Source organism: Vipera berus, assembly GCF_964194415.1.
Source record: "Vipera berus genome assembly, chromosome: 2".
In the NCBI taxonomy this organism is placed as follows: Eukaryota; Metazoa; Chordata; class Lepidosauria; order Squamata; family Viperidae; genus Vipera; species Vipera berus.
Window position 1 is genome coordinate 255,389,714 of NC_138203.1, and position 20,545 is coordinate 255,410,258.

A 20,545-nucleotide genomic window follows, 5' to 3' on the forward strand; every position below is an offset into this window, starting at 1 on the left:
CAAAACTCCCATTTGATGGGGGGAAAAAACCTGTTCAGATAGTTCTGTCTCTTCTAGCTGTGCTCTTTATGATTGTCACTTATTTTGAAGTACAATAAATGGAAGCACCCAACTCTTCATTCAAGGTCTAGGTACAGCCCAATGGTTTCCTTTCTTTTTATATAATAAAAATAAAATGAAATGAAAATTGGGCAGGCGTAGGAAGTCTGGAGGGATACTGAAAAATTGGTTCATAGATATATTGCTGCTGATTGCTAAGTTCAGCTCTAAGTATTTTTACTGTTAGCTTGAAATATCCAAAGAATATTAAATAGATATCAACTCCCTTCGTCATTGCATTTTATTGCGTCTGTAGATGTGAGGTACAGGCGTAAGTGCTAATAGCTTAAGTTACTGTCTGCTGCACATTTAATTGGTGGGTGACCCTAGCCAACTCCATGAAACTAATTCCAAATAAATGCCAAGCTAAGTCCAAGCACAACAGATCAGCCAGAGTTCAGTTCTTTATTTGCTTATATACAGTAGACAGAATCTTGACACCCTTACTGCTCTCATCCTAACGGATATACCTTGGGAAATTCTAGAGCAAGGGTCTTTAAACTTGGCCCTTGTGGACTTCAACTCCCAGAATTCCTCAGCCAGTGTGGAATTCTGGGAGTTGAAGTCCACAAGTCATAAAAGGGCCAAGTTTGAAGACCCCTGTTCTAGAGAGTGTCTATCCTTACTTTGATGTGGGATGAAGTTTCCTTTCACCACTTTGGCATTTGCCAATGAGTGTGCTAAGGATTGCACCCTTTTTACAGCTCCATAACTTACCAATTTTGGATTTAAGTAAGAAGACTGGAAGGCATCAGTGCAAAGTAAAAGAGCACAAAATGTTATTATGTCAGTAACAGATATTGATCTTTTGGGGCAACCCTGACCTTTGTAGTTACTGAGAGTTGACACTGAGTTGATGTCATATAATCAATCAATCAGTCAATCAATCGTTGTATGTAAAGGAAGTCATTGAATTCTTTTCACTGTCAGCAAATTGAAACAAGGCCAGGTGAAGGCCTAAGAAACAAATCTGTACATTTTATAATGCATTCTAGATACATTCAAGATGCAGAATCCTGAGTGCCATGTAACAGAGTGAGCGCCTGTTACTCGTCCCAGCTTCTGCCAACCTAGCAGTTCGAAAGCACGTAAAAAATGCAAGTAGAAAAATAGGGACCACTACGTTGGGAAGGTAACAGCGTTCCGTGTGCCTTTGCGTCTAGTCATGCCGGCCCCATGACCACAGAGACGTCCTCGGACAAGCACTGGCTCTTCGGCTTTGAAACAGAGATGAGCACCGGCCCCTAGAGTTGGAAACGACTAGCACGCATGTGCAGGGGAACCTTTACCTTTACCTTTAGATGCAGTTAATCTGGTGTTCCACCCATCATTTTTTCATGTAAGGATGCTTGTTTGATTTTTTTTTTTTTAAAACAAAACTGAATGACTTGTGCCCTGGAAGACTTCTTCTGTTCCTGCATTTATGAAGATCCAACATCTTCTTAAAGGGATCCTTTACAGCAACAGTGAGGGAGATTGGCTTTTCCTGTTAATTAAAACAGAATAATTGTTAAGGAGACATTTGAACTTGGATTACCCATGTGCACTGAATGTAAATATTCTGCTAAGCACTAGGCAACACTTCAAATCTGTAGTGTCAGCAGTTACAAAAATAGCTTTTTTTAATGAATTCAATAAAGTAGGTGTTTAGAGCTTTCAGCTCTGCAGATTTGCTTTAATAGGAGGAATTATCATTTCCAGAAGTATATGATCTGCCTGCTCTCTAAATATTGTCTTTGCATGCCAGTTACAAAATAATGTCAACGTTTCAAAGCTTCCATTCTGTGATTTTCTGGCAAAGGACAGACACACTGGAAATGTGTATGTATTTCTGCTACCAGTGTTAATATGACTATTGATTAATAGTTTTAGAAATATTGTAAGAAACTCAGAAGGTAATTGCTGCTTTTCGTAAAGAAAGTATTTATTTTTTCAGTTTTAGCTCTTGGAAGGCATGTAATTTATTTTTCCGTCAAGCTTTGAGAACCGTCACTTGGAAGGTGAAGGTTTGTTCTCTGAGCTTGTGGGTTGTTTTCCAAACATTTCGTTACCAGGCTAGGTAACATCTTCAGCAAAGAATCCAAATAAACTGCATAACCAATCATAGACAACACCGACCCTCAAACAACCCACACAAGCCCCCCACCAGCCATTCACCTCCCAATGGCCCTGACCTGATTTAACCTCCCCATCACAAACCCCATCACAAACCTCTCACCAATGACTCACACCTGACCCATCACAAGACCCTCACTCTACACACCCACATCTGAAACCCTTATAAACAGAAGAATACTGACACTGACATCCCTTAAATTGTGCTGAAGATGTTGCCTAGCCTGGTAGCAAAACATTTGGAAACCAACCCACAAGCTTGGAGGATGAACCTTCATCCTCCTCCTACCCCAAGTTACAGATATTCATCATTATTACAAACTGTTACTTTATCCAGTAAATTTAATAATGTAGTGAGCATACCCAAAACAGCTTATAAAAATCCAGGTCAAGCTGTATTTGTAATCACGGAAGTCAGATGACTTCAAAACAACTTTTATTTGTAATTGTAATCCATCCTGTAAAAAAAGGGCAATTCAAAAAGATTCTTCTCTTTTCCAGCCACAATCTCCAGGACTATAGATTCCAAGGACATCAAAAAGTTTAAACTATAAGCTTTGTCTCGACATCTAGCCAAGTTCTAGGGCTCCAGTCAACAGCCTGTTAAAGTTAAAAATGCAAGGCTAAATGTAGTTCTTAGTTTTGCCAGTAGATGTCATTAGATGTCCATTCCCACCAAACTTTAAAAAGTTTAGAAAGTTAAAATCCAATGGTTTCCAAACAAGGAATAATAATAAAAAAAGATTTATAAATGCAAAAGCTTCCCAAAATATCCTTCTTCTGTCCCTCAATTATCTTCACAATGTTATTATAAGTCAGTTTTAATTTCCCCCAAAACTTAAACCACCACTTATAGTTCAGGAGGGAGGGGTAGAGGAAAAAAACCTCCCTAAAGCTTGGGGATTTCTTGCTTTTGGCAGCTTTTTCTGGAACCAGTATTTTTCATTTGTAGAGAGGTAAGAAAAGTAGTCTCACCCAGATCAGCTGTTTTGCTTTCCGCTTGTTTGTGTTGTCTCTGACAATCAGTGGTTTCTGGCTGGCCGCATGGGTGCAGTCAGCCTTTCTTCCTGCCGGTCCTGAGGGCTTCTTTGGATCAAGTGGCACGATCTGCAAAGCTTTGCCCTTTGGCCAGTCACCTCTACGGGGTGACTTTCGGTCCTGTTGGACCCCCCCAGCGGGTAGAAATCAAGCACGGGGAATGGAGCCTCATTCCCCTGCGCCTGTGTTGCCACAACATCACCAGAAACAAAAAACTTCTACTAGCAGAACACTTTGGATTATAAATTTTGGTATATTTTTTTCCTTTTTTTCTTTTTTTTATTATCTATTACTATTTACCTCTCCTATTTGCTAGGAGCCTATTGGACTACAAATTCTGATTTACTTGGTAGATTATAAACTATGATTAAAAGATAAAGTTGAGCATTACAAGTCTATCTAAAGCTGGAGAAAAAGTAACTTCTGCTCCCTCCTCTGCTTATGCAAGTCCAGTTTATCAGAGATCAATTGATACAAGGCTCCAACAAGAAAAGGCTAATAACTTCCAAAAAGAAACTCAAGCGACGCTACAAGCAATCCAAGAGGCAATTGCTACTCACATGGCAGCTACAACAAGAAACCATGAGGAGATAAAAAGTGATCTTGATAAAATGAACCAAAAAACACAAACAACAACAACAACAAAGAATTCAAAAAATAGAAGATTAATCAACTGAGGTTGACCAGAAATTAGAAGACTTAAAGGATGAAAACCAGAAATTGATTCAAATAAATGGAGAATTAGAAGACTCAATAGCTGTCATGGAAATGGAAAAGGCCTCATACTTTCTAAGATTTCAAAATATAATGGAAGATAAGGAAAACGACCTTCTAGACCTGATAACGGAATTATTGGCAGATGCATTAGGAATTGGGAAACAGGAAATGGAAGGAGAATTAGATCAGATCTATCGAGTCAACTCAAACTAGGCTAGAAGAAATAAAGTCCCCAGAGAAGTACACATTAAAAGATCCATAAGAGATGAGATATTGAGAAGAGTAAGAGATGACTCTTTGAAATACAAAGAAAAAGACATTGTAGTTCTCAAACAAATCCCTAGGAGGGTAAGAGAATCCCGAAGAGAATACCAGTTTCTAACTAGAATATTAATTGAAAAATGAGTGAATTTCAGATGGCTGATTCCAGAGGGGATTTTAATCTATTGGGACATGAAAAGATATAGACTGGATATGCCACTTAAAGCAATGGAATTTCTATGACAACCAGAGCACGTTTATGGAAGGAGGTGATTTTGAATCTGGTACAAGGAGAGAAACAAAGAAACAGGAAGAGCTGGCGGTAGAAGGAGCAGTCAAACCAAGAGAGGAGGAAGAAATTAAAAACACATTCATAGAAGAAGGAGCAAGACCAAAAAAACAGAGACAAATAAGATTGATTAGAAGATTAAGACCTAGATGTAATTGAAAGAGATGGAGAAGGAAAGTGGAATCTTGTCAGTGAATATAAATGGACTAAATTCTCCCTCAAAAAGGGGAAAAAAATTACACGGCTACAAAAAATAAAAATGGATATAATTTGCCTCAAAGAAACATAAATTGGCCTCCAAAAAACCAAATGCACAGGTTCAGAATAGGTGGTACCTGGCTCAATAGTAGTAGTTGTGAGAGATCTTGGAGTCCTAGTGGACAATTACTTAAATATGAGCCAGCAGTGTGTCACAGCTACCAAAAAAATAACCAACACGGTCCTAGGCTGCATTAACAGAGAGATAGAATCAAGATTATGTGAAGTGTTAGTACCACTTTATAATACCTTAGTAAGACCACACTTGAATATTGCATCCATGTTTAGTCACCATAGTATAAAACAGATGTTAAGATTCTAAAAAGAGTGCAGAGAAGAGCAACCAAGATGATTAGGGGACTGGAGGCTAAAACGTGAAGAGCAGCTGCAGGAATTGGGTATGTCTAGTTTAATGAAAAGAACGACTAGGGATGACATGATAGCAGTGCTCCAATATCTCAGGGGCTGCCACAAAGGGTCAACTTATTTTCCAAAGCCTATGAAGGCAGGACAAGAAGCAATGGATGGAAACTAATCAAGAATAGAACAAATCTAGAATTAAGAAGATATTTCTTGACAATTAGAACAATTAATCAATTGAGTGATTTGTCTTCAGAAATTGTGGGAGCTTCAACACTGGAGTTTTTAAAGAAGAGATTGGACAACCATTTGTCTGAAATGGTATATGGCTTCCTGCTTGAGCAGGAGGTCGAACTAGAAGACTTCCAAGATCCCTTTCAACTCTGTTATTCCATACAGTTGCAGTGATGACTGCCAGTGTTCAAACCTATATTATAACCACTGGCTATTTTTTATTTTAGAAAATCAAAAAAATATTCCCAGTACTTTTGCAACCCCATGGCTTAAGAAACAGGAGTTCTAGAATGGTATTGTTACCAAACAAAATATCTACTGTATTATATTCTGGTTTGCTTTAAGAAAATCCATTATAGTGTTATTTTAAAAAAAAATATTAAAATGAGACATAGGAATAAAATAATGACAATTGGTTTAGAAATAACATTTTATTTTTTGGATGGTGAGATGGACAGCATATACATTTAATAATAAATTCAAAAAGAAATGTGTTGGCTCAAAAGTAGTCAGGACCAGTCATTTTTAGAGGAATTGTCGTCCATAATTTGAGAACAACACAGCAGAAAGCTCTTTCCTGACATCTGCAATTCTGAAATGTTTTTTTTCTAAATGTTAACAGTTTGTTAAATACCTGTTTAAAGGAATAGATGGTCCTTAAAGGGTTAGACCTTGGGCAGTATAGGGCTTTACAATTTAAACCAAAACTTTGACTTGAGAAGATGGTGCTGATCTCTTTGCATTGGAATAAAAATTCCAACTCATACTTCAGAAGGCACTCCGAGAGAAACTTTGTGGAAAACGCATTGAAATTATTTAAATGTTATTTGACTAAAGCATAAGGGACGCGGTGGCTCAGTGGGTTAGAACGCTGAGCTTGTCGATCAGAAGGTCGGCGGTTTGGCGGGTCGAATCCCGAGTGCCGCATAACAGAGTGAGCGCCTGTTACTCGTCCCAGCTTCTGCCAACCTAGCAGTTTGAAAGCACGTAAAAATGCAAGTAGAAAAATAGGGACCACTACGGTGGGAAGGTAACAGCGTTCCGTGCGCCTTTGGTGTCTAGTCATGCCGGCCACATGACCACGGAGACGTCCTCGGACAAGCGCTGGCTCTTCGGCTTTGAAACGGAGATGAGCACCGGCCCCTAGAGTCGGAAACGACTAGCACGCATGTGCGGGGGAACCTTTACCTTTACCTTTACCTGACTAAAGCACAAACAACTATAGATAAATAAATGTAGAATGAATCTCTCTCTCTCTCTCTCTCTCTCATATATATATATATATATATATATATATATATATATATATATATATATATATATATATATATATTAAATGCTTGTTAACTATTTAGATTACCTTGCTAGGCAAGGTAGTAGTTAACAAGCATTTAACACATATCTCCCTTGCTTCTCAGCTAACAAAGTGAGATAGAGCTTGTGGCCTAGAGGTTAAAACAACTGCCTAATGTGCAATCAGCCCAGGTTCGAATCTCAGAAGGGTATGGCTGACTGATGAAAATAAATAAGTTTGAAATGCATATCAGTCTCCCTTTAATTCTTTGTTAGCAATCTAAAATTTACACACACACACACACACACACACACACATATCTATATAAGAAACCCCAAAGACATAATTGGGTTAGAAAACCAAGGAGTATACGAAATCCCATGCACCACCTGCCCCACCACATACATCGGACAGACCAACAGAAGAATAAGTGCACGCATTGAAGAGCACAGGAACTCACTCAGAAAGGGAGAACAAACTTCATCCCTGTTCCAACACTTCAAAGCCACGGGACATGAAATTGATTTTAAAAAAACCAAAACTATCGCCAAAATTGAACATTTTAACAACAGAATAATCAGAGAAGCCATTGAGATAGAAAAACGCCCCCACAGCATAAACAAACGAGATGATACCTCTTGCCTACCAGCCATTTGGAAACCCGCCTTGATTGACAGACGAGTCCCAACCACCAAGAATACCAGACCCAAACTCATGATAACATCACATGACATCACCACCACACAACCATTCAAAAAGCAAATCCGAACCCACGATAACGACGCACAACCACAAAACAGAAACCTAACTACAGCTGCAACATCAGCCACTTTAAACCCCTCCAAACCACACAATAAGCAAACTGACACCCACTATAAAAACATGGCACCACCACAAACACGGAGCCGAACAAAAGCAGCACAACTCACCAGTTCAGGTCTAAGGCTGGCAGCTGAGACCAGCCCATCCACTCAAAACACATCCCCACCCAATCAGAACACAGCCCCCATTCAAAACACACTCCCACCCAATCAGAACACAGCTAACCCCCCACCCAATCAGAGCACACCTCCACCCACAGAACACACCCCCTCTGGCAGTTTAAAAAAGAGGAACAAACAGCCACTACCACACACTTCTCCCAGAAGAACGAAGCTGAAGCCACCAGCCTGAGAATGACGGATGAGATTTCGTCGAAACGTTGCTCTTATACCTTCAATTGTACGTGGGAAAAAACCCGAATGACCAAAGATCTACATATATATATGTGTGTGTATGTGTGTATGTGTGTATGTGTATGTGTATGTATATGTATATATGTATATGTATATGTATATGTATATGTATATGTATATGTATATGTATATGTGTATGTATATATACATATACAAGGGACGCGGTGGCTCAGTGGGTTAGGACACTGAGCTTGTCGATCAGAAGGTCGGCAGTTTGGCGGGTCGAATCCCGAGTGCCGCGTAACAGAGTGAGTGCCTGTTACTCGTCCCAGCTTCTGCCAACCTAGCAGTTCGAAAGCACGTAAAAATGCAAGTAGAAAAATAGGGACCACTACGGTGGGAAGGTAACAGCGTTCCGTGCGCCTTTGGCGTCTAGTCATGCCGGCCACATGACCACAGAGACGTCCTCGGACAAGCGCTGGCTCTTCGGCTTTGAAACGGAGATGAGCACCGCCCCCTAGAGTCGGAAACGACTAGCACGCATGTGCGGGGGAACCTTTACCTTTACCTTTATATACATATACATATACATATACATATACATATACATATACATATACATATATATATATATATATATATATATATATACACACACACACATACATACACACACACACACATTAGAAGATGTATTTATGTTTTAGGAAATTTGGGAAATCCACTCAGCTTAATATTATCTTCTTAGTTTTGGCACAGTGGTTAGAATGTGGTATTGCAGACTTATTCTGATGACTGCCAGCAGTTCGATTCCCATTGGTTCAAGGTTGACTCAGCCTTCCATCCTTCCGAGGTTGGTGAAACAAAGACTCAGTCTGTAAGGGGCAATATGCTGACTCTGTAAACCACTTAGAGAGGACTGTAAAGCACTGTGAAGTGGTATATAAGTCTAAATTCTATTGCTATTGCATTTTTATTGATGTAAAGTAGTCTGATGGGGCAAATGGACAGCAGATAGCAGGGCCACTCCAGGTAAATGAAATAAATTATATATATAAAGTTGTTTCTAGGCAACTGTGGGTATTTGTAAAGGATATCACTCTTTCATGTAATGCGAAGCCAGTAGAGATTTTTTGTTTTGTTTGTTTCATGAAAATGATTGAATGATATACAGTCAAATTGAAACATGATGATGGTGGAATTTGAAAGGGTGTATTCATACCTCTGGGAGTTTGCCCTACTGGAACAATTTTGTTCCTGCTTAATCATTTTGCATGCCTGGAGAATGAATTTGCTTGGCTCTCAGAGACTATGAGGAACAGATGACTGTGTAGCAAAGAGAAAAGTTTCTTAATGGTTCCCACCTTTAAACAGATAAACAAATAAAGAAAAGATTGCTCCTTTGTTTGGAAGGCTCTAATAGTGGGAATTCAGTTGTTTCTCTCTCTGTGTGTCTCTGTCTCTCTCTCCATCTCTGTCTCTCTGTTTATCTATCTCAGAGCAGTGATTAGTCTTAAATGGAGAGCTGCTTCTATAAAAAGACTTAGAGGTTTCTCACTTATTATTTTTAATTAAGTGTTTCAAATTCATTTTTAACTACTAGATGTTAAATCCCTACTGGCCTGAGACCAGATAACTAATGACTTCATTTATTTATGTATATGATTATGAACACAGAGGATGATATATGATTTGTATTCTACATCGATCTTATGTGCTGATGCTGCAGAATATTCTACCATAATATTTTATTTACCTGAATAAACATTTCATTGCCCTATAATAAATTTGACCTAATCCCTTGTATCTTTCTTGGTGACTAGAAGTAAGATTCATTTCTAATGTAGAAACCTGAAGATTTAAAGTGGGGAATGCATACTTTTTAGCTACTATACATTCACATATGTTTTTATTAGACTGGGGAAGGACAGAAAGAGCTGACAGTATAAAAGCTGGTATTCCAGTTTACTTATTCAAGCTTGGATATAAGCCAAGAATGAATAGGAATCTATGTGTCTCATCTTATCCTTGAATGATTATGTTTGTACTTCAGTTTATGTATTTGGTTTTAACTGGTTCATTTAAACCAAATCTTCTGTTATGCCACATAGGCTTAATGTTGATTTATAAACTAAGATTTAAACTGTATATTCACAGCTGTTCCCACTGATATTGAGTTATATTTGCATGTAAGAAATCCATCATTTAGGTTGAAATCTGCATGATTTAATGGGTATAATTGAGGAACAGTAGATTCTACTCTAATATAAGTAAATAGAGGTAGCACTTAATACTTGCATTGTACCTAGGTCTTGTTGTTGTGAAGATCTTGTTAATGTAGTTCCTGTTTTTAAGCATCTTCTCATTCCTATAATCCTTATGATCTACATCTAAAAAATGATCACAGATAGATGTGTCACTTAACTTTTTGCTTAGCTTGGTGAGTAGAGACATGAAGAAAACAAATGCTTTTTTTTAATATTTTCATTTTATCTAAAGCAGTGTGATGGCCTAGTGGTGAAGACGCTTGCTGCTCATTCCAAAGGTTGAGAGTTCAATTCTAGCCAGTGACAGATCTTTCTTTCTCAAGGCGCAAAGAGAAAATATCTGCTGTGATCTCCATGTAGGCATCAGAAAGGGCATCCAGCCAGTAAATGTCCCCGTCTCTACCCTGAATTAAGGGATTACCATGTCCTTTTTGTGTTAACAAAAAAGAACTATGATATGAAGGGGATTATAAGAAAAAAGAAAGATGGGTTACAAACCCACTGACATTGCATTTTTGCAACAAATTCATTTTTGATAATCAGCCATCTATAGAAGAAAGGGACATAATAATTGAAATTACAAATCTAATACTCACCCAGACAAGAAGACATTAACTCACTCACTCACTCACTCACTCACTCACTCACTCACTCACTCACTCTATCGATCTATCTATCTATCTGTCTATCATCTATCTATCTATCTATCTATCTATCTATCTATCTATCTATCTATCTATCTATCTATCTATCTATCCATCCATTTATTTATTTTATTTATTTATTTTAGGAAGTCGGCTGAACAAAGACCTGAGACATTTTCTCAACCAGAGGTTTCAGAAAGGATCTCCAGATCATGAGCTTCAGCAAACTATTAGAGATAACCTTTATCGCCATGCTGTGCCTTGTAAGTAATTAGCATCTCTATTATATTTGTCATAACAAAACATAACTCCTATTTAGAGGTACCCTTTTAATCTCAGATAATGTAACTGCTGTTGGAAGTTGTCTTCCTTTTTTTTTGGTAAGATGAAATATTCTCACATTAGTGAGAAAATGTTGAGATTGCTTTCCCAGTAGTTAGAAGGAGTTCTTATGTTATATCAAGAAGCAAGACAGAAAAATGTATGGTCTGCATACAGAAAGTTCCCGATGTAAACACTGACCTCATGGTGACTTAGTCTCTAAATGATTGCAGTTATCCAAGGGGACTGTATTTTTGGCACTTAACAATTGGCCCACATTCACTGGGATTTATGCCATTTTTTGAGAAACCTATATTTACTTCAGTTTCCAGGAGAAAAAAGGCCTATGGCGAACAACTGCTTAACAACCAGTGCAAAAAATTGTTATAAAATCGGGTGTGATCATATGATGACCTGTTTTAGGACCATCAAGACTTAACGATCGTAATTATGGGACCCAATTATACAGTAGTCGTACGTTGAGGACTACCTATATTTCCCTTTAATTTTCTTATCGTATGCCCCTAATTTAATTGACTTACTATTTCTTATTCCCATTTTATTCTCTGCATAACATTGCTTAACCTGAAAGGGTATAAAATGGTGCATGTATAGATTTACTTGGAACTTCAGTTCTAACACATCTGGAAGGCAGTCGGTTGGGAAGGCTATATGAAAATGTGTGTGTAGGGAAATGTCTGCTGTTTTAAATCCTTTGTATATGTATATCTCTTGCTGCTGACTTCCATGAGAACATTTCTTTTCATTTCCAATTTCAGAAACGACAAATAAAGCAAAAGAGGCTAAGTTCTGTTGGTTCATTTCTCTGCGTTGCCAAGGTTACATTTGGAAACGCTTCTGATCTGATTCTTTTCTGTGATTTATTGGGCATGGCTGGGATCTAAACTACTTTGGTTGCTTTTAAATCTCACCCAGGGCCACGATTATAGAAATAGATTTCGGTTTGCATGTTGGATGGGGATGAAAAAGGGCCCCATGCTATTTGATTCCCACTCCTCCCCAAAATTTGAAAAGGAATTAATGATGCTGAACAAGAAACATTACAGTTTTTCCCATAAATACTGTATGAATGCAAGTATTTGTAGCTCATTTCTAGGGAGGAGAAGCAGTACTCATTTAATGCTACCTTGACTGAGCTACTTGTCAAATATTATCCTGTCTTTCCTGCCTTTCTTTTCTTTACAAGGTTTGGCCGTGATAAACATGCTTAGGCTTGTATTAGACTAAAGCTACTATACCTATGATTGTGTGTGCAGCTGGGAGTTGGTGGTAGATGGAAAAAGAGAAGGAAGAGAGGGATTTCTTCTTAGAGGTTGGAGATTAATCTGGCTGCATACTATTTTTTGTTTTAATTCTTTGATACATGTGACCAGAAAATCCAGTGCTCTGGGCCAGTCTGTATTGACAGTGGATTATGAGGTCGAGCATTTTTAAAATGGAATTCCCTGCTGATTATAGGGTAAACATGTTAAAGGCTCACAAGGTCAGATTGCACTGAGCAGACCTTGGCTGTCTGTTGATTGTTATTGCTGCAACCAGAGGACTTATGGAATTGATGATTAATGACCCAGAATATGCAGAGCAGCTTCTTGCCTCAGCATCCTGGGTGGGTTGGTTAGAAATCTTTGCATTTTGAATGTAATAATGCAGTTGCATATTGTGCGACCACATTAAAAGAACATATCAGTTTAATAAAAGGATTCCACCAGAGGAATCTTGCTGGGTGCAGACACCACTGGTACAATGGTAATTTATCTAGAAGACCTATAATTAGGCATTACTCTTTTTTAAAAAAATCTGAAATAGGAAGAACTTGCTTGGAACAAAGCGCTAATGTCAGAGTTGGACAGCCACAGACCTATATTATATAAGCAGTTGGCTTGCTTGTGATGAGATGGGGAGGTAATTTCCTGGGAGATAGTTAATACCTCATTGCAGGAAGGGATGTAATCCCTTGAAGAAGGAGGCTCTGGTGTGGTTCCACCTTAATAAGCTCTTTCTCGACTGGGAAACAGTAGACAACTATTGCCCAGTCTCCAATCTTTTAGGGAAGGTTTATTGAGGGAGTGTGGAATCAGCACCTAAAGAAAATAGATTATGTTGCCTCCAACCATCGGGGTTCAAGGCCAAATGTGGAAAGGAGGCAGCATTGTTTGCACTAGTGGGAGACCTTCTTTGGGTCGTGGATGGAGAAAATGTGTTCATCCTAGGCCTTTTAGGTTTCCTTGAGTTTTCGTACTATTGGTTTACTTATTTAACTTACTCATTTGATTTCTGTAGCCATCCATCTCACATAAGGGCTCAAGGCAGTCTACAATAAAATAGATAAAATTCATAGACTAAAAAATAAAACACACGGCAACCAAGCGCTATCAAACAACTGTCAACATAGCCAGGAGACTGGCTCTGTCACACACCCAAGTCTGAGGTTTCCTTGCAGATCTGAAAATACAATTCTCCCACCATCAGCTTGACGGCCCGAGAATCTAGGCAGGGTCCCTTCTGAGCCTTTAGCTCCTTACACTATGCAGCTGCAGGCTACACTGTCTCTTATTATGACCATTCCCTAGGCTGCATCTCTTTGCTCCATGTCCCAAGGTCATTCTCAGAAACCATTATAGGTGTCAGATTGTCAAATACCAGTGCCATTAACTGCCTGCCCCACCACATGTACCAGCTGAAGCTTCCAATAAGGGCATGAATGACAAATGAGCAGCAACCTTTGTACAGGAACAGGTACAACTTCGCAAAACACAAATTTGTGCAAATTCCTAGAACAGAAGCTCTGAATCCAAGAGGATTTGCGATTGTGTACCCGATCTATTTGAAGTAGAAGTACCCCATTCAGAATGAAAAATGGAAGGTCTCCAGAACCATTTGGGTTGAATCAAAGCCTATTGTGCCCCATTCAGACATCCATATACTCCAAGCACTGGGATAGAACCTCCCCAACATCACTCTAGCAGCCTAGCATAGAAATAGAAAGCTGAGGGGGTCCTTGGTGCTCTCCGAGCTTGGTTGGTTTCTTGCAGATGTTTCATTTCCCAAACTAGTTAACATCATCAGTGCTAGTCAAACACCAAGGACCTCTCATTTCAACCCTGAACAACAAATATTCTCCTTTGTAGATATACAGTTGAATATTGTTAGTGTGCTGATCATATCTCACTCCGAGCCATCAGATGAACTCATCCAGCATCTTCATGTAGATGTTAAATAGGAGGGGAGAAAGTCCCCTGCAAAACCTGCAAAGGAGGGTCCTGGCTGGACCTCTCCACCCTCCTCATCAACACTGACCAGAACAAGCAACAAAGGAGGGAGAAGAACCAGCACAATCCTGTGCTGTCCACCTGCAACTCCAAGAGCTGGCTCAGAAGAATGCCATGATCAATATTAATGAAAGCCATTAAGAGCCCTGCCTGCATTTACAGCTGCCCCCCTTTCCCCACCATCGCCACTCTGCCCAACTTACCATCATCATTCTCTTTGCCTGCCTCCTTTTCATTGGGCTCATCATGCCAGCCATAGGACCACAGAAACATCCCATAGGCCACTGGGTGAAAATTACAGGCAGGCAAGTGTGTGTTGTGCCATGTGCCACTACTGGCCAGGTCCTTCTTTCACACCCTGGCTAGGCCTCCTTTTGTTCCTCTTTTGTGATATATAAAGGTAAAGGTTCCCCCGCACATGCGTGCTAGTCGTTTCTGACTCTAGGGGCCAGTGCTCATCTCCGTTTCAAAGCCGAAGAGCCAGCGCTTGTTCGAGGACGTCTCCGTGGTCATTTGGCCGGCATGACTAGATGCCAAAGGCGCACGGAACGCTGTTACGTTTTCACCATAGTGGTCCCTATTTTTCTACTTGTATTTTTACGTGCTTTCAAACTGCTAGGTTGGCAGAAGCTGGGACAAGTAACAGGCGCTCACTCTGTTACACGGCATGCAGGATTCGATCCGCCAAACTGCCGACCTTCTGATCGACAAGCTCAGCGTCCTAACCCACTGAGCCACCGCGTCCCTTTGTGATATATATACACACACAATTCAGAAATGTTGTATCAATACAAAATCCTAGTTTTAGCCTCATCTTTATTTAGCCTATTCTACTTCTACCATTCAAAGAGCAGGTGGTTAAAAATGTCCTACAAAATCTGAAGACCGTCTCCCCCCCCCCCAAAATAAAGCCATCTCTAACCACGAACCATAAGCTAAAATTTAGCAGCAGCAAAAGTGTATCAGAAAAATCTACAACTAGTAGTAAATAAATAAGCATTATTGCACTTCTGTGTCAGTTTCACAGAGGCCCTGTAGAGTATGAATAAAAAGAAAAATAAATAGGAAGAAGGCAAGGTGGACTGAGAGTCAATTTGAAAAACAGATTAGGTGGAAATGAAATGTACATTTCATGCTTTTTAAAAATTCTGCCTGGAGAGAGTTCTCTTTAGAAAAGGCCTCATCTCTTCAAGCTGTTCTGGGGTTATTATTATGGCTTTGGCTCTTTCCTGTTCTATAGATTCCAGTTCTTAAAAGAAGCACGTTTTGTGGAGAAATACTAATGGTTTATCTACCAATTCTTCTGCCTTTTAGGCAAGTCAGTTAATTATTTCACCCAATTTGTCCTAAATTTCTAATCAGCTTACTGGAATGGAACATTTTTATGGCATCTTTATCATTTGTTAATATTTTCAGAGATAATTTTAATTGCACTATGCCCTCTCTGGAAGTTACTAAAGCTGTTGAAGACTGTGTAACCTGCCAGGACACAGGAAGTCTTTACAGTATATGCCACATATAAACTATATGAAGGGATTTTCCCCCCCACAAAAATCATGCTCAAGAAAAGTAGTCCATAAATCAGCAACATGTTTTAAAAGTGTTCTAAATAAGAGGTAAAGGGATATGTTCACAGTAACATTAGAGCTAACACAGAAATTTGTAGTCACTGAGAGAGTCCAAGTACCCCTCCTGTCAGGCTTCAAAACCCAAGAAAGAAAGATTCTTCCAAGGAGATTTCCTTATTGTTTCTTGCCTATGGACAGAATACTATATTGTCAAACTAAAGCATGCTGCCACCCACATAAAGCATAAACTCTGGGAACTATTAGGGAGCAGCCATCTTCATCCTTTTTCTCTCACACAACTACCTGAACTGAGTTGTCTATTGATCCTCTGGAATGCACCCTCTCCCTCCTGGGAATTCGGACTATGTTCCGTTATATCTTCCTTTCCAAAGGCTGTTCCATAGCTGTCATTCCATGATACAGAAAGATCTCTCTGCGGTCACTCAAAATAGGACTTCGGAGAACAGTAGAGGTTACAAGAAACAAGAACAGCAATGGTTGCTGAAAATTAGACATGAGACAAAATATATATATATATCTAGAGGCTTTCTGTCTGACGTTTAATCTTCTGCATGAAAGAATATTTAGAAGATTTGTTCAGGGGAATTGACCCTCACCATGAGGTGATGAAACCTCATGCCTGATATATTATACAGTTCACAAGTTTTGCGACTGAGGCAAGTAGACGATGATTGTGTTTGTGAGAACATATCTGGTCTACATTTTGGAATACTGTTTGAATGACTGAGAAGGAGCGAACTGGCTTAGCAGCAGCATAAAACTACAAAGAATTTTTTTAAAAAGCTCTCATGTCTATAAGTTGTTACCTGAAACTCTGTGTGTGATCTAGAACAGTGGTTCTCAACCTTTTCACCAGGGACCCTCTTTAAATACCTGTTGTGGCCATAGACCATGGCCATGGACCCCAAAGACTGAACTCAAAGACTTAACTAAGTTAAATGTTAAATCATAGCATTTCTCCCAGCCTTCACGCACCCCCTGTGATGGCCTCATAGCCCCCCAGGGGTCTATGGATCACAGGTTGAGAACCACTGATCTAAAATGTGTAGACAAGTTCTAGATTTTTCTTTTTTAAAGTTGAGGAAATTTTACCATATTTCTGTAATTTTACCCATTGTCTGCTTCATTATCCAATGCATAATTCATGCAAACTAATGATTTTCTGCCCTCTGATATGCACAATTGGGGATAGGTCTCCCACAAAAAAACCCCGAGATACTCACTTTTGGTTATTAATTGCATCCCTATCCCTTAATGTCGGGGGATACCGTAATCTGTGGAAACTCATACAATAAGAATATAGCAGTCACATTTGCTGCAAAAACTGTAACCATGGATACAGCATTGGTCACTGCTTTTGGATTCAAATTGGGAAGTGGTGATGGCTGCTGCTAACCAGTTGGGAAAGATTTAATTGAAGATGCTGGATGGGTAGCAGTAAGAAAGGGACTGCCGTGTTTCTCTGGAGGAGTCTTCCTGTGGGGAAGGGTTTGAGCAGAAGATGCAATGAAGCTACTGACTGTATCCCTAAAATAGTAAAATAGCTGCAATAGTAGGAAGGTTATTGTGTCTTCCCACAACAAGTATCTGGCACTGTATCTCATTCTGAGAAATAGTCTCTTGAAGTAAGCCGTGGGGACTTTGTGTACTTGACTCTTATGCTGACCTGTACTGCAATGCATCTTTCACCCTAGGAGATGATTAATCAATTTACTTTTTCCAGATTTGGAGAGAAAAAGGGACTCTTTTTTTCCCTTCTACATTTCCCCCCAACATTGTAGAGTTGCTTCTGCTTGAAACTGGCCAAAGACTAAAAGAAAACACAAGTGTCAATGAATTCCCTCTGTTGCTTAGCTTGACAGGGTTTTTTAATGTTTTTTTGCCAGTAAGTTTCTCAATAGAAATTGTGGGAAGACAGTTAATGATTTAGTGGCCTTGTTTCTTTATTAATTCTCAGCACTCTTCAGTTTGCTCTCATCATGACTAAACAGCAAAGAGGCTCAGAAAATTACTTTGACCCTTTATGGCAAGGAGTCTGCACTGGGGTGCTTAAATAGTTCTAAAAGGTATTTGATAGAAAATTAGGAACCAACAAGGAAGAAGTTGAAGTCTTTAGCAGATTTATTAGGGTACTTTCTTGTTGTTGGGGTATTCAAAGTCTAAAGCCCAGGCACCAGAATATTTTTCGAATCAAATGGATGTCTCCTCCTCAGAGGAACAATGAGTTCAAGTGGCAGAAGGCCATGGGAGTTTTTCTTCCAACTACCGAACTCTAATGATACAACACCATTAAGGGAAAATTACAAGAGTTGAGGCTTATTATGAATCCTCCTTTCAGTAGAACTGGATAGCTATCTGGGAAAATGGACTTCTCTAAACAAAGGCTTTGATAGTTGAAAACAGCCCACTGTATTTGGCTATTATGTTTCTACTGCTAGCATTCCTTTTGCCTTTCTCCCAATAGCTGGAGGAATAAGCAGTGTGATACTCAGAGCATCAATAGGTATGAAGATGCCACCATTGGCACCATCACATACTTTCCCTTACCGTATATTTTTATTGTAAAAATAAATAAATTTGTGGGAAGCTGACATGGTATGAAGTCAGGCTTCAATCTCTAAGTTTCATTTCTATTTACAAGAATGCCCTTGTTTCTCACATGGGTTCAAAAGGCAATCTTCTAATGTTTCTTCTGGAATAACAGAAGAACAGAATTGGAAGGGATTTTACAGATCTTCTACTCCTCTAGAACATCTTTAAGGTCCCTATACTATTCTGTTGTAGAAGGCTATGTTGTGTCATCCATGTTTGTTTAGCTGACTCACTGGCAAGAGGAGCTATGTAATAAAACAGAATAACAGAGTTGGAAGGGATCTTGGAGGTCTTCTAGTCCAACCCCCTGCTCAAGCAGGAGACCCTATATTATTTTGGACAAATCCTTGTCCAATTTCCAGTGTTGGAGTACCCACAATTTCTGGAGGCAAATTGTTCTACTGATTAATTGTTCTGTCAGGAAATTTCTCCTTTTTTTAGGTTGGTTCTTTCCTTTATTAATTTGAATCTTGCTTCTTGTCTTGCCCTCAGGTGCTTGGAGAATAGTTTGATCCCCTCTTCTTTGTGGGAGCCCCTTAGATATTGGAACACTGTTATCATGTCACATGAAAATGTGCTGACTGCTTCAAAAAAAAAAAAAGAAAGAAAGAAAAAGGGTTGATAGGCACCTTCCTGGGTATGTTAATTGAAGATTGGGAATGAACATCCTATACTAGTTTGCCTGTCCATTGCATGACTTTTAAATAGCCATATTCATTATTGCAGCCATTTTATGAATAAATAAGCCCTCTCCTGACAGCCATTTTGTGAGACCACATGATAGTCTCTTATTATGCCAAGCATGCTCTAAAATACTGTTGACATCTGTCCTAATATCCTCAAATGTTTGTATTGGTGTTTTTTTTAAAATCTCCTCCCACTTTTTTTTTAGCTTTATGACATCTTTGGGAAAAAAATATTGCACTTTAATCTGCATCTATTTCCATCTTCACATCTCCTGTTCTGGGCTACAGCATAACTGTGCCTAGTGATAAACTGTGTTTGCATAGTTGGATATTTTGGCTGCAGTCCTAAGCATATTTTTGAAAAAGTCCCACTGGTCTGACTGGGATTACATTTCAGATAAATGTTCTTAGAATTAGGCTCCTGTGACAGAGTGGAATCAAACATATTGAATTTCAGGCTGTTCCTGCGATCAAGATACTTAAATATTTTACACATTGCTGCAGATTACATGATACTGCTGTATTTTTTCAGATGCTTTGTGTAGGGTGAAGGATCCAGATTGCACAGTACCCTTACCTTACCATGCTGCCTTTCCATTCTCATTGAGTTTTAACTCCTCAGTGGAGAGATGTGTTTGAGAGACCTAAAAATTCTCCATGGCTGAAAATTCTGCTTGGATTTTAGCATGGATCTTAAAAAAGTCCTCTCAGCTGGTTGCAAAGGCTTGCAACCTTCTCTGCTGGCTTCCCCATTGATTTTCTGGGAAAGCCAGCAGAGAAGATAGCAAATGGTGATCACAGATTGTGGTCATTTGGCAGTTGGTTGTAAGTGCAAACAGGTTGCCAAGTTCCCAGATTGTAATCACTTGCTTGCAGGGATGCTACAATGATCGTAACTTCAAGTACAGGTTATCTTTTCATTCAGCACTGTTGTAATTTTGAATAGATGCTGAGTCATAAGTCAAGGACTGCCTGTATTGTGAAATAACATAGATGAAATATCTTTGGTTTCTACTCCTGTGAAAAGGGAGGAAAAAAACCCCTCTCTAGTGGTGCTTTGGATGTATCAATAATCAAAGGCCTGTGTTCCAGGAAGAATTACAGCTTTGAACTAAGAAGTCAAGGTTGCTGGAAAGTTGCCAAAGCAGATTGTTTAGGAGTGGACAGGAGCCGCTTCCCACTTTTGCAGCTTTTAAAAGGCATTTTAATGTCGGAGGCTGCATTTAATTACTGATTTAAGAGCAAAATTGCAAAAAATATTATTATTTAACTGAGAATGTTTAACTAATGACCCTTGAAAGTGAGAACTCATATGG

The 20,545-nt window shown here is 39.2% G+C and overlaps 1 protein-coding gene across 1 annotated transcript in view; it reads left to right on the forward strand.

The window, feature by feature from the left end:
* The window catches only part of MAGI1 (membrane associated guanylate kinase, WW and PDZ domain containing 1), a 518,120-nt gene that overhangs the window by 239,174 nt on the left and 258,401 nt on the right, over positions 1–20,545 (forward strand). The window contains exon 2 of the mRNA XM_081315925.1: positions 10,898–11,014. Within this exon, the coding sequence (XP_081172051.1) occupies positions 10,898–11,014 (117 nt within the window). The remainder of the gene's footprint in view (positions 1–10,897; positions 11,015–20,545) is intronic.